Source organism: Mycotypha africana, assembly GCF_025528875.1.
Source record: "Mycotypha africana strain NRRL 2978 chromosome Unknown BDF20scaffold_8, whole genome shotgun sequence".
Taxonomy (NCBI): Eukaryota; Fungi; Mucoromycota; class Mucoromycetes; order Mucorales; family Mycotyphaceae; genus Mycotypha; species Mycotypha africana.
Genome location: NW_026515732.1, coordinates 1,066,443 through 1,080,839, shown reverse-complemented (window position 1 = coordinate 1,080,839; position 14,397 = coordinate 1,066,443). Strand labels below are relative to the sequence as shown.

General features: G+C 37.4%; 7 protein-coding genes across 7 annotated transcripts; 1 reads left to right on the top strand and 6 right to left on the bottom strand.

Moving 5' to 3' along the window:
• Positions 1-99: 99 nt before the first annotated feature.
• On the bottom strand, positions 100-1,462 carry BDF20DRAFT_660208 (uncharacterized protein). The gene has a single exon (XM_053075970.1). It carries the CDS (start codon positions 1,239-1,241, stop codon positions 462-464), a length of 780 nt encoding a protein of 259 aa, XP_052934243.1. The 5' UTR covers positions 1,242-1,462; the 3' UTR covers positions 100-461.
• BDF20DRAFT_810281 (uncharacterized protein) lies at positions 101-358 on the bottom strand (the record flags this gene model as incomplete). The annotated part of the gene is made up of 1 exon (XM_053076597.1): positions 101-358. A coding segment is annotated over one exon (258 nt), but the record flags the coding sequence as incomplete, so codon positions are not given.
• BDF20DRAFT_883153 (N-acetylglucosaminyl transferase component-domain-containing protein) lies at positions 1,107-4,785 on the top strand. Its single transcript, XM_053081765.1, has 11 exons — positions 1,107-1,717; positions 1,806-1,971; positions 2,042-2,385; positions 2,464-2,782; positions 2,842-3,068; positions 3,164-3,640; positions 3,709-3,823; positions 3,887-4,155; positions 4,225-4,362; positions 4,424-4,446; positions 4,512-4,785. The coding sequence occupies exons 1-11, from the start codon at positions 1,580-1,582 to the stop codon at positions 4,579-4,581; spliced, it is 2,286 nt and encodes a 761-aa protein (XP_052934242.1). The 5' UTR covers positions 1,107-1,579; the 3' UTR covers positions 4,582-4,785.
• Positions 4,669-5,411, bottom strand: BDF20DRAFT_837512 (uncharacterized protein; the record flags this gene model as incomplete). Its single annotated transcript, XM_053079060.1, has 4 exons — positions 4,669-4,697; positions 4,729-4,841; positions 4,888-4,956; positions 5,263-5,411. 4 exons carry the CDS (start codon positions 5,409-5,411, stop codon positions 4,669-4,671), a joined length of 360 nt encoding a protein of 119 aa, XP_052934241.1.
• A 432-nt stretch (positions 5,412-5,843) lies between these two features.
• On the bottom strand, positions 5,844-7,497 carry BDF20DRAFT_660043 (uncharacterized protein). The gene is made up of 5 exons (XM_053075969.1): positions 7,046-7,497; positions 6,915-6,963; positions 6,535-6,845; positions 6,388-6,462; positions 5,844-6,316 (listed from the first exon to the last, which is right to left on the bottom strand). Exons 1-5 carry the CDS (start codon positions 7,295-7,297, stop codon positions 6,143-6,145), a joined length of 861 nt encoding a protein of 286 aa, XP_052934240.1. The 5' UTR covers positions 7,298-7,497; the 3' UTR covers positions 5,844-6,142.
• Positions 7,498-8,094: 597 nt separating this feature from the next.
• Positions 8,095-12,132, bottom strand: BDF20DRAFT_824377 (uncharacterized protein; the record flags this gene model as incomplete). The annotated part of the gene is made up of 8 exons (XM_053077887.1): positions 8,095-8,877; positions 8,965-9,489; positions 9,610-10,009; positions 10,136-10,418; positions 10,815-11,079; positions 11,143-11,586; positions 11,653-11,923; positions 12,008-12,132. The coding sequence occupies 8 exons, from the start codon at positions 12,130-12,132 to the stop codon at positions 8,095-8,097; spliced, it is 3,096 nt and encodes a 1,031-aa protein (XP_052934239.1).
• Positions 12,133-12,518: 386 nt separating this feature from the next.
• On the bottom strand, positions 12,519-14,091 carry BDF20DRAFT_915000 (acyl-CoA N-acyltransferase; the record flags this gene model as incomplete). The annotated part of the gene is made up of 6 exons (XM_053084262.1): positions 12,519-12,620; positions 12,686-13,160; positions 13,248-13,369; positions 13,437-13,718; positions 13,781-13,908; positions 13,995-14,091. 6 exons carry the CDS (start codon positions 14,089-14,091, stop codon positions 12,519-12,521), a joined length of 1,206 nt encoding a protein of 401 aa, XP_052934238.1.
• Positions 14,092-14,397: the final 306 nt, after the last annotated feature.

Below are 14,397 nucleotides of genomic sequence, written 5' to 3'. Positions count from 1 at the left end.
ACTTTGGGCATTTAAACTCTGCCTTGCTGCACAGCCCCAGAAGCTCTAGATGAATCAGTCGCTCCACTCGGTGGGATAGAGGGCACTTTGGTAAATCCAACACTTCTTCCTCTAAAGCTTCCAGGTTGTTAGGCATCATCGGCCCATTTGATTTAGGAAAACTGGGGAACAGCTCTATTATTTTTGGTACCAGATCACAGGTATTGGCTATCTGATACATTCGACGATGGGGATCGGTCGTTCGGCCAATCTTTAAATACGCAAAATTCTTGACTCCTGATAAACGACCTTCGTTTAATTGATACGCATAAATGTAACCAGGTTTATCTCGAATCGATAATGGTCGTTGCATTTCTTGTTTGATCATCTCCCTTTTCACGCGACTGATACGAGGTGTTATCCACACTATAAATATAGATAAAAGAAAGGGCGGTGATCCATTAGTTGCCTTTTGCGCATTATTATTTCATTAACGGAAGCTTTTGGATCTTACAATCCCAACAATCATAAATTTTTTGCGAGCCTGGTACCTTTACCGGTGTTGCTAGCCGATCTTTCTCAGTAACAGGAACATTGGCAGGCTTTTTCTTTTCTGCAAAAGGTAAACTTTCTGCTTCTGTATGTTTTCCTCCTCTATTATCGCGTCTATCCTTGTCCGCTATAGGATGAGGAAGGTGATCGTGACAATAATGGTAAGCTTGATCGGCTGATGCAGAGACGCTTTCCACTCGTACAAGTCTATTACAACGCCTGCCGTCCGACTTTTTGAAACCAGCACAACGATGATATTCGACGTTCTCTGGTGTAGCTGAAACGCGTTGAACAGAGACGACCGGGACTACACTTGGTTGTACAATTTGAGGTATATTGCGAGATAATGATACAGGAATAGTTGTTGAAGTCGTGGCGACGTCTTCTAGTTCGGTCTTGACGATAGTTGATGTTAAATTTGCGAAAGGGCGAATCGACCGCGTTGTAATCGCAGCCAGCTCTTTATCTGGTATCAAGGCTTTTATAGCGGTTGTATACCACCCTAATCTTGAGAAGGCGAATCTACTTTGACATCGTTGGATCATGGAGATGAGCGGAAAGAGCAGTTTTAACAAAAAAAAAAAAAAAAAAATTTCGCCCCTCCCCCTATTTTTTCTTTTGTTTTTCTCCAAATCGAAGAAAGTCTTCAAAGAAAACAACTGCACCCATAGTGATAAATTATGCATTTGCATCAAGTTTAACAGCTTCATCTTGTCATAGCAAAGTAGTAAAGTATGTCTATAATAATCTAAATCTCAACAATACGCGTTAATAAACCTTAGTATTACGGAAGTCGTACTGCAACTACTATCAAATTTGGGCTTAGTTTTCTTACAATATCTAGGGAGTTTAGGTACATTGTGTTTCTTGTAAAGACTTTGAGAAACTTATTTAGTAAATTATAAACTTAACGCCAGCCGAATATGCAAAATTCAAGGTTTCTGTTCGAATTCAATTTTTTTGCACTTCTCAGTTTATTTTTTAAGTGCACAAAAAAATGCATTATCTCTTTACCTTCAGATAATAGCGCCTCCCGCCATACTCAGACATGACATCAGGCTCTGATGCCATTAAACTGTTCTGGCCTTCGCATCGATGTTCTCCCAAAGTTAAGGAAGGTTTTTTGATTGGATGGTATAATGCAGTAGGTGTTATTTGCGTAGCATCTGTTGTCTGTAACATTAAGGTAAATGAGGTCGCCAATAAGAGTCGATCAGCAGCATGGCCGCTTTATCTGTCCTAACTGTTTTCTTTTCATACATCTGAACTAAAAGTTGGATGAACTCAAAGAAGTGCTCAAAGACTTTTGTATATCTGGGGAGTGTATGGAGTTCACACATATAAATCGAGTTTGTAAAGTTCCTCCGCAGATACTCGGTCTTTTAACGACAGCCAACTCACGCGTTAAAGATACTCACTTAAGCATGCAAACAGAGAACAGTAATGTTTAAAAAACAAGAAATAAAGATAAGTAAGGGAACAACTTCTCTGACCTATTTGATACTCATAGATGAGCCATCTGTATGGGTTGAAGTAGCGTTTGACGAAGCTCTTGTTCCTGTACCAACCTCCATTTCCTTAAATTCAAAGAAAATCAACCTTTCAGCATACCAAATGATATTTTACGAACAACCCAACCCTAGACGACTGCAATTTTTGGCATTGAATCCGTTAGAACTCGACATATCACCTAAGGAGCTGAATATGCCATCGCAAAAAAGAAGCAGTAGATTTAATACAAAGCATGGAGAAGAAATTTCCAGCAATCTTGAAAAGATTTTAGAATACGGACAATTTATTAATGGTGACAACAATGATCCAACAGCAGATAATCTGAGTCAGGTCTTGATACAAGTAAGTATCAGCTTTATCCACCGCTCCCAGCCGACGAAAAAGCTCGACACTGATCACAGCCATATCCATAACAATTAGATCAATTCATCCTACTTTCTAGAATATGGCATTCAAAATTTATCCAACAAGTTCAAACACAAGCACGCAACTGCAAGATATCTGCTGTTGCAACATGTTAAAGAATGGAGTCGTCAACTGCTCGACCATCTCAGTCACTTTTCGATTACCAATCCTAAAGGCTTTTTAAGGAACTATACCCAACGAATGGTCACCATTACATTTATGTGTTTTTTATTCCTTATTCTAGCATTAGCTGAAGCTACATTACACTTACTGAACTTTAGGCTACCGCACTTCATTTTGAATGGAGTGGCTCTTAAAGACATGTCAACAGCCGGTAAGTGGACTACAAAAAAGAATATATGGCTTCCTATCTGATATTCGATATTGCGTTAGGTCAGCAGATTGATCTCCGGTTGCAGCAGTTATTCTTCTGGCCACGACAATATATGAGGATCCGTAAGCGTAATTGGGCAAATACGGCAAAGACAAGAGCCTACTATATCAGCTTCTACAATAGTATGTGGTTAGTAGCCAACGACATCATTATAGGAATTGCCATGGGCACCTTTTTAATGACGAATCGACATATAATGGCAAACAGGATTCATAAAGTCCTCTTTGTAAAGTATCAGTTTCGAATCGTTTTTAGAGAAAGATGGCAAAAGGGACTCTTCTTTTTTTTTTCTTTACTGATGACATCAACTTGCTAAAGTAGACGTATACAGTAGAATCACTCCAATCCATGATGCTCTGGTTTTTAGAATCACCTGCAGGGTTAAAGCTGAACCATGAACTGGGCAGTTTTCTCAGTGAATTGTTTCTCTGGCTGATCCGACTCTGGACGGTGTCGACGGAAATGATAGAACCGCTAACACCGCGTATTATTTATACTATCGGTTTATCTGGCATATTTGGCATAACGATGATCATATCCCTCTCCAGCGATTTCCTCGCCTTTATGACTTTGCACGTGTATTGCTTTTATATGGTAGCCGCCCGTATCTTTAATTGGCAATTACTTATCTTGAGCTCTCTCTTCAACCTGTTTAGAGGCAAAAAGAGAAATATACTTAGGAATCGTATAGACTCTTGCGATTATGATTTGGATCAGCTTCTTCTAGGAACCAGTCTTTTTACTCTACTCACATTCTTATTCCCCACTGTACTGATCTATTACTTGACGTTTGCTTTGGTAAGGCATCTTGAGTGATATACCGCTTCGAAGGATGATATTCTGACATCTCTTTATGAAAATTCCAGAGTCGTGTAGGGATTATTGTTTTACAAGTGATTATGGAAACTGTGCTGGCCTTCTTTAATCATTTCCCGCTCTTCGCAATTATGCTACGTATTAAAGATCCTCAACGATTACCAGGTACAGTTGGAAAAACAATCAAAGGAAACAAACGACACGCTTATTTATTCTTGTTGACAATAGGAGGCTTGAAATTTGAGATATTCAACCACGATTACTTTTTACTGAAGCATTATGGTGCCTTTTACAGAATAAGGAAATTTTGGACAAGTCAACGATCAAAAAAGAAAGCAAAATCGCTCAAGCTGCATAAAAGTTTTCGATCCTCGAAGAAAAAGTCTGTTTCTTTCGTACTTCCAGACGATACGACCAACAACAATAGTCCGAAAAGGAGATCTACAATACCTGTGAAAAGAGTAGACACCAGTATTGGTGCTTATCTCTGGATGCGAGTAATTAAAATTGCACTGAACCGAAAGATGACTTGCTATTTTTTACTGATATTCTATGCTTACGTATAGAATCTACCCATTTCCATGAGCGCTATATTCTTTCAGTACATGTTATTATGGAAAAGGTTGAGTGCTCACTATTTTTCTGCATATGTTTTCAAATGTTTGCTTTACGGCGAGCCTATTAAACCTATACCAAAATTGCAGGTAACGAGTAAATTCAAATATTGCATTTCCGGCAACAAACTAACCTTTCATTTTTTCATAGTATCCCATGTTACCATCGGAAAGGTTTGTCCACAGAATGCTTTTTTCAGCGGACCATACCCGTCTAACTTGCTTTTCCTGATCAATAGACCGAGTTTGTCAAATTTATGGCAAACTCTTAAACTTAACTTACTTGAATCCAAAGTCAAGTCGGAATGATTTTTTTCCAGATCAAGTCCCTTTGCATGCGTTCGCGCCGTCATTCCTTTCAAAAACATATACATACTACTACTATTCGAAGCTTACTCAAAGAATCTTTACATGTATCAAACTTACTAAAGTTAATCAATTACATTTCAAACTTACAATAAATGAATTGAAGACCAAGGTCATATACGTATAAGTTACGCATGCAGTAGGCAGAAGTTCTAAATCTTTTTAACTTATCCATCTGTCGTTCTAATAGCACGTATTCATGACTGTGTGTTTATTCGAGCATAGATTTCCTCAAGTATAGCAACAAACCTAGTTTGGATAAAATTTACAGCAATAAAGTTGAGGCTTGATAGGCCCGACAAAGAAATCAAATTGATCCTGTATAGTTTTTAATAGATAATGCTATTGTTGTTGCTAATGACAGTTCAGGAAGCTTTCACATATATTATGCTAATAGAGTATATGAACTAGGAGACCGATTTGAGACAGATCAATGAAATATGATAATGTAGTTGCTATTAGTACGTGTAGAGGCGCAAAGAAAAAAAAAATAAGAAATGCTGTAATACTTACATATGAGGTGTAGTGTCAAAAGTTAGATTTGAGCAGAATGACACATTTGACAGAAAAAGTAGTGTTATTGAGGGCTTTTGGCAGTCTTATTCATTTCTTTATATCCCTTACCCAAAAGGTATTACAGCCATCGGCTGTGAGCGTATGTACTGTTTCTGATTAGGAAAGGTACGGCATATACATCTGGTAGTAGCAAGTTTGAGCAACCAGGCCAGCAGAAAAAACCATGCGTTAGAACAAAAAAAGGCGAACCATGACATTAAACCATAATGTATGATAGCTAGCATCAGCGTATGTTCAGACAAGACATAAGAGCGAATAACTAACTACTCATTGACTGTAATTTGCCCCTTTATATCACCAGAACACAAAGGAATATACTAGAACCAATCACGCCCAAGTTTTAGTCATAACTTGGCTTCCTTTGTTTATCACCCAATAAGCAAATGGACAATTTATGCAACAAAGAATACAAAAAGTATTAGAGTGTCAGATTGATCAGCTTTATACATAATCTTGAATAACTCACCTCTCAGATGGGGGCATTTCATTGGACGATTTCAAGAAAAGTTAGGAAACTGTGCTTGGGATTGATCTATTCCATTAGGACTTTGCAAAAATTCGAGAGCTATAAATCTGTATTTTTAACATATTTTTTCATTCTCTTGCTTTATTATCCTTTAAAAAAAGTTTGGTAGTTTTCTCGGAAATGCTTCAAGAACTGAAAACTGACTACTTCATTGTAACATTTTCATCAGTAACGCGTCTTTATGAAGAAGTGATACAATCAATTTTTTTTTTCTTGAACTGTAAATAAATAATGGCTTTCATTGTTATTATGAGGGTTTTCTTGATTATTTTTTTTGTTGCTGTTGATGTCTTCGTTGATAATTCAGCTTGGCCTCCCTATGTTTGACCAAAGTAATCGTTGTTATTTGAACTAGAAGCATACTTTGTAATTATGAAAGTAAAACTGGAACAGCGCTGTGGTTTACCTCCTCTTTTTTGCTTCCAGTTCTGCTATCTTTTTTCTTAATCTTTCTCTATCTGTATTTGATTCCGTCAATTTTTTATCTATTTCTGCCATATATTTTTTCTTTGACTCCAATATCTTTGTTCGCTCTGAAATCTGCTTATTCTTTTCTTCTAGTACCCGCTCTAAATGCTATATGTTCAAAACATATCTCGTTAATTAAAGGTAGTTTCCTAATCAAAGTCAAACATTTGTACTTTTACCTCTAACTCTTCTGTTAGCTGCTTATCCTCCTCAGTAAAGTTTTGCACTTTATTCTCTAATTTTTCGATTGATTGCTACAAATGCACATGCATATGCAAACAGGATGAGGACACTAGCTTTTCTTTGTGTAATTTTCCAGAGCTTACCCTGAGTTTATGATTCTTCTCCTGTATAGTTTTCACTTTCTCTTCTTCTCGCTCTAGTTGTTCTGTTAAAGTTTCTGCCTCGACTTTCATTGAATGCAATCGTCTTGAATGGTTGAATTCTTCATCTTCTATTTTTTGTTTTTCCACACGTTGGGCCGCTTTGATCTCTACTATTTTTCTTTCATGCTGTCTATCCATTTCCAGTAGCTCGGCTTTCAAAGATGCCACTTGTTGAAATGCTCGCTTTTCTTCGGTTTCCTTTTCATCCTTAATGATATCAAATTCTTGTTTGAACTTCTTCAACTCTGCCACTGAAAATGATGATCAGTCAATGCTTAACAGAGGATCAGCTATTATTGCTTATATATGTACTCTCTTACAAGTCTTCATGTTTAGTTCGTATAAATTTGTCATATCATCAATTCTGCCCTAAATAATGTTGAATCAATTATCAGTTCGAACGCTGATATAACTGTAAATCTCAAACTGTACGTCTTGGTTTCTACTTTACCCTCAGATCCCATGCTGGCTTTTGATTCAGTTCTTGGGTCTTTCGCTTTAATACTTGATCAGAAGATTCAACTCCTTCGCGCCTTCTTTTGCGAGCAGTGCTTGTGCTGTTGGACTGCGATCGCAAATGAGCATTGATCGCTTTTGCACGCGCCATCGATGCTCTTGTTCCAACGATGGTAGGTCCTGTTGAATTTGGAATGGCTGATGATCTATTTTTATTGACGGTTGTGGTTGACTTTCTCTTATCCATATTCCTTATTCTTATTAGAGTACGCTGTTAATGAAGAGTTTCTGCTGTAGAAAGTGACAAAAAAGCTGTAATCTGCTGCAAAGACACAAATTTCAGGAGAATAGGTTAAGTGATTTGGTGAGTTGAAACTCAGTGGTATTTCGCGTGAAAAGAAAAAGGAAAGTAACTGACTTTCCAACGTTTAGAGATGTTGTACAATTGCTATTTGTACTTTAATAATTCATTAAATCGGACATCTTGATATATTGTATGTACTAGATATGACAGTATGTTCAATTTTAAATAGAAATATGCCATAACTCTCCTTCGTTAAATACGAATACTGTCAAGTGCAATTCTTAAATGTCGCGTATGAATACTCCATTTTTACATCCAACAGAAGCAGGGCTACAAAACTGGTAGGTGATGGACTTCGAATCATACACGTGGTTGAAAAATAACCCTAAAATACAGTACTGGCCTTTGTTTCCCATTCTTTAGAGATTATTCATTCTAGCTAAACAACGTGTCTAACATGTTAACGATTACTCTATTCATCTACGACAGTGCTCAATTAGCAGCGATTCTTTTAAAGACGAGCTCGATACAATCGTTTATTTCATTACGCTGCTACTTTTTAATGGTTGACCCATCCAATTAAGTCGGGTTCAACTACTTTTCAAAGTAGTTATTGCTAGCGCCGTCTAAGTCTTTCTACAATGTGTGAGTTTTCTTAACAAAACGCAAAATAAATTTTTGTTTACCACCATTTGGAAAATCAGAAGCAGCCATTTGAGGCTGTAAACACTGTATATCAGTTATTTTTTTAATCTTTTACTTATTGAACCTGTACTTGTCGTCGTAGGCTCATTTATACATAGAGGAGGCAAAGGTTTAATAACAGATTCGTCTGTTAAAATTCTCACACCGCGACGTGTTGTTGTTGAAGTAGGAATGGATAATGAAGAAGCGGATGACGCTACAATATTTGCACTGCTACTTTTGCTTCTCAAGCTTTGCTGGCACAGCTCTTTTTCGTCCCTTTTTTTGTTGAATTTACTAGCCCCAGCCCAGGGAAAAGCTAAGAATGTTCGTTCCAGATAATTCAGATCAATGACATCTAGCCAAACCTCATTAGTAACCCAAGGCTGCTCTTGCTCTTTTCTAGCATAGATTTTTCCTAAGCGAGGAGGATCATAAAGAGTAGGCAAGTCATGAAAATCAGCTTTTAACTCTGTTAACTCAGCGTTGCCTAACCAAAGCCACATAGCGTAGTACAGTTGCTGCAGCGTTTCTACGTAAAGTGATGCAGTATTATCACTACTATTATATGTTGTTGTCAGCTTCTGGCCGTGATAAGTTTGTAGATTTGCAATGTAATTTTGCAGCTTTTGAATCAAGTCTTGCTTCTTCTCAAAAAACAAAGTGCCGCCGGATATACTGATGTTTCCGCTTTCCACAATCGCCTGATAATAGAGACTGAAAAACATCTGAAGGTATAAAGGAAGCAAAGGATGGTCAAAGGGCATAATCAATATATGCTGTAACCAGCGATAAATAGCAAAATATTCTATGGGTTTCTTCGCATGACTGGCTGTTTGCTTATGCACTGAAGCTATATCAAAGGATCGCTTTTGACTATTTTGCTGATGCTGTAATTGTTCCTTTGATAGTTGTTTTTGAATCACTTCTGCTATTTCTTCTCGTAAACTTTGCTCGGCAGTTGTTTCCACCATCAATGCTTCAAATGCAAACCAGAATAATCGATTTTCAATGCCTGGTGTCGACTTATTAAATGTGTTTGTGGTTCGCAACACGGACCATTCCCCAATGATCAAAGTGGCCACTGCATCTTCCGGTATAACCATATTTTTCAGCATCCTAGACAATCTGGGCGAGTTTGCATTATATTGTTCTTTGGCTTTCTGAATGCGCTTGTACTCTTCCAATAACATATGGTGCACTAATCTATTTTTATTGCGGAGTGTCCAAGCTGTCTGACATAATGTATCCATCATACCGACATAGGCTTGATGCCACATCCAATCATGGCGTTTAAAGATGGACTTTAGCCAGGAGTGCATAACCAAATCGACATACGAGAACCCTTTCCCCTTTTCATCAAGTAAGTGACTAACAGAGTCGATCAAATGAGCATGCCAGAAATTTGAAAACATGATGAACCCTATACCTGTTGTATTGTCACCAAATATCTTCGTATTTCGGCTCTTCCTACTCCTTTGATGCGATCGCAGTTGTTGTTGTTGTTGCTGTATCACCCTCATCATTCTTCCACCAGCCTGAATAAGCATAGGATCTGCTTTAAAATCCACCATTTGTTTCAGAAGATCATTCCAACTTTCATCGTTGAAAAAGTCATCACCGTGCATATAGACGAATGATGGAATTATTTCGCTTAGTATTTGGATTAAAACTTCAGGCTTATTGCTGCGCCTCAAGAGAACTAATAACTTCATCCATCCATGTGCTGTCTCAAATCGCAAGAAATGACGACTGGTAGTAGACAACATAAAAGAGATGTAAATCAACAATGCACCGTGAGAAGCGGTTGCTGGATGAGGGTGGTTGAGCACTTGACGTAAGAAAGATATATCAATTGTCGCCTCCATATCATTCGCGCGTGGTGAAGAAGGACAGTCAAAAAGTTTGAGCTGCATGACAATTGTCCATGCCCAGTCAATAAATTCAGGAGCATTGACAGAAGAGTTTCGGCTAGAAGTCGACAATTTGGATCTCTTCGTGTTTTTGCTTCCACTGTCACTTATATCACAAATTGTTGATTTGGTTGGTCTATGCGTTGACAAGGTATGCATACCATCTGTTGCAGATAATTCATACGAAGAAGAGTTTTCTACTCTCTTATTACTAACACTATTCCCATCATTTTTGGTCTCATCGTTGCTCATGCTGTCTGGCAAAGGCAGATATTGTTGACAAGCATCTAAAAGGATGGAAGCAATTTCCTCATGAATGTCATAAGTCAAAAAAGGCATCTTTCGATCGTACCACGGTTGTGCCTTCGAAATATCCGAAGATTCCACGGTATCATCACGTAACCCATAATTCAGATGCTCGAGAATATATCGCGCAAATAATATTGGAGTTGGTTGCTGTTGCTGGCCTGATTTAGGAGACATATTGTTATTTGCCGTGGTAGTGGGCGACAGGATTAATAGTTGGTGAATATGTTGCAGATCATCTCTTAGAATATGCCAGCTCTGTAAATCAATTGAACGAAAGAGATAAATTGCCATACGTTCCATTATGCTGATATGCTGCGCAGACCATTGGAAAAGCAAAGAAATGGTAAAAGTGTGTTTTCGCGTTATATGGCTGAAATTATCCCGCACGTCTTTGTAAAAATGTTCGCGTAATTGCTTATCAACAAAAGCAATCATAAACAAGGTATAAGATATTATAATGATTGTACAGACACGCAAGACATCCTCAGAGTTATTGACGCAATTGATGTGGTCAAAGCCTAATGACGGTATACTTAGTATTATATTGGCTAAACAGTTGAGTAAAAAGTACCCTTGTGTTTGATTTTCTTGCAGTTCATATTGAAATCGGGTGGTACTTGGTAGGTTATCGTTTAATACATCGCTGGTAGCAGAAGGTATTATATTGGTGTTGATATGCAGCATATGTAAGGTGATATCCCATAATGCGTTGATAGATAGTGCGTCATATTTGATGTTTGCGAGAAATGACCACCCACTGCCGCCTTCCATATCATAAAAACCTTTCACAAGTTGACTGATGAAAAGATCGATATGTTGCTGGCATGATGGCCATTCTTTTTCAATAACTGTATCAACAAGTAAAACTGATATATGGGTTACTATTTGAGATAAGCGTTTAGCAAGCATTTTCATCGGTTTCAAGAGTTGAATGGCTGTCATGAGTGCATCTGCTAGCTTCTGGCATAGAATAAACAGCATTTGAGGGTTGATATCAGATGGTAGATTGTCAATCACATTGAGAAGATTGTAGTCAATGGCTAGTTGCTCGATAACAGCTAAATAATCATCCTCTGTCCAATGAAGTCTATTGTCTTCCATAAGTGGATCGGAATGAGAGTTGGAAAGTACTAATTTTAAAATGGCAACATAATCGTCTGCTTTCGACATTTTTTCCATTTTGAACTGTATCATAGGCATTGCCCAGTCCGCTATATGAGTTGTTTTTGATAATAATTCTACTATATACTTTTTCTCATCTGTTGTACAGAGCCGCAAATAAATAGCACTAACATGAAGCATCCAACTATGCAAATCTGCCAAAAACTGATCCATTTCTTTAGATGTATGTCTTTGATCCTCTTGTTCTACTTCTTCTTCACCCTGAATAACAAAATTTGTTTGTGTTTCTCTATCTATATGAATGAAGGTTTCCATCAACTTCATCAAGCATTTTTTGTCATTAATCCTGTTTAAATCGTTGTTGAACAGAAGTGCGTTGTTCAATAATTCTGTTCGAGAAAAAAGTTTCCATATTACATTGTCGAGGTAAACTTGAACACCCAATTTTGCTGCTTCAGCGTCCATTAGTTGCTTATTTAATACTTTATCATTGTCCAACTTCAGTTTACCGATGATTTCATCCAGCTTTTTATTTACTGTCCTGGCTTCTGGCATATTTTTCGAAGTATCAGCAGTTGACACTTTTTGAGGAACTGACGATTCCGATTTACAGTGATCTGCGAACAGTTGTTGCTCTATTGATGACCTTCGTAAGTCCACATTCTCTCTTACAGTTTCGGAATTAAGTTCAGATATCTTTTCAAGGCATTCTCTATACCCCAAAACTAAGCTGTACAGCTCTTTATCCATTGCCTTTTCTTCGAAGTCATACAAGTCTTAGTTTAGACAGATTGCACAAAGGCAGACCAAACTATTTGCTCATGCAAAAACTTACATCGGATTAAAGAAGAAAAAAGAAAGAGGGAAAAAAGAAAAAAAAAAAAGAAAAAGAGAAAAACACTGGTTTAGGGCTACTCAGACTGCTATTGTAGGCTAAGTGAGGTATTCTAGAAAGAGAAGCAGTAGGAGAAAGGACCTGTTGCATATTCTTTACTACAGCTGAGGTAGTCTGTGCTCAAAAAGGCAGCAAGAGCGGCGGGTGTTTTAACTGTAATCGTTGATTTATCTCGCCTACAGCTAAGTTTTAATTCATGTGGTAATGCTCCTTTTGCTATTTACATTGAACAATATCTATCTTAAACAAGCTCTAAAAGACGATGATAATCTTCTTCAATGCTCAGATACGTTTGTTCCAATTTTTCTTTTCGCTCCTCTTCTTCTATCTCCTGAAGAACATCCTATGTTTGGTAGTAGTTAAGTTATACTGTCCCTTTACCGAACTTTGCTTAACTTCCTCACTTACATAGTTGACCAAATATAACCGCTTTTTGACTTGTAATCGATATGTTTTATATTCAACATGGTTCAGTTTGTTTAACTTTGATAATAAATACATCTCTAAAGCACGTTGTGTTTGTCGATTTGTTAACTTATACTTCGCATGTAATTCGTTGATCTTATTCTCAGGAACAGGCGCTTTTAATCCTTTGAAAGCATCACATTTCAAAAAAAAGCGTAGATCATTTTTGTCTCTCATATCTGAAAATTCATCGTTGGGATCTTCAACAGCCATTTCACAAATGTCTTGCTTTGCTCTAACCAACTGGTAAATGGTTTGATAGAGTTTGCTGCCGTGGCCTTGCTTTTTGAAAGGTGAGAGTATGAGAAATTGACTAATGCGCATTCGAATATTTTCTGGCCAACACCAGAAAGGATAGGCAGCACAGTAGCCTATGAAATGGTAAGCATATGTATTGTTGACATCTTCTCGTTTATATCTAAAAGAATAATGCAACTGTTATGGCTCCCAAGAATCTTTCAAAGGTTCATTCTGTTGTTTTTTTTTTTTGTTTTATAGCACTCACGTTGTATAAATTTCCCAATTATCATCTTCGTCATCAATAAAGCTAGATCCCTCCACAAATAGTAATACAAATAGTTTTATACGAGAATAATAACGCCTCATATCCTTATCAGCGAATGAGCACTGCATGATATTAAAGGCAAAACTATTAGCATAATCACCAAGCGAATATCTTATCTCTCACTGCTACCTTGTAGATTTCGAAATGATCAATGGACCCATCGTTATTTTCTTTGGTATATTCCTGCACTTTGTCACCCAAAGGTCTGAAGGTGGTATAATCCCGTTTGACAGCGTCGATAAATTGATGGTAATTGTCTATTCGTTCTTTCGGCAGAAGTTCACCTAGTATTGCATTAATATCATCTGCTTCCACCTCTGCTTTCGTTGAAGATGATGGTGTTTGGGCTTTATATTTATCTGTGTAGTTGATCTCTACGTATGGTTTTAAAGATCCTGATGTATATTTGATCTAGGCGATCGAAGCGTTAATAGGCAAAATCAGTGCTGTACAAAAAAATTCTTGTTTCTCACCTTAATAGATAAGTTTTTATAACCAAAGATTGTTTCTGCAGCACCAAACACAGAATAAGTAAAATCAGGGTTGAATCCTGTTGAGATAATAGGCTGTTTGGAATCATTGTCTCCTCTTTGTAAGTGAACTATATTTCCGATTCAAGGTGGAAGATATCACAGTTAGATATTGTTCAATGGTATTCTCAAACGGGCAAATGATGTTTCTACAAACCTAAACTAATTTCAGTGCACTCATTAGAGTTACAAGCCCAGTCTTCGAAATCAACGACTTTTGCTGCTGCAGGATGAGGTGCTACTTCGACTTCCATAACTGAAATTTATAGCCCTAATTGCAGAGAAAATATTTTGTAAGTGTCCTTTTCTTTTTTATACAGGACGCGATTTTTAAGGACCACACAAAAGTAGCAGCAGGAGGATCTCTCAGAATTTGACACACCGCTTCGCCACAGCGTTATGTACGTGTACATGAGATAATCTAGCACTTTCAATTCATTTGACATATTGTATAACAATCAACCTTATAACAATACTCTTTCAATAGTAGTTTAGTCAATTTAAGCGAAGCAATTTATTATACTTCCCACGAAAAGGAATGAATACTTCAAAGTATCATG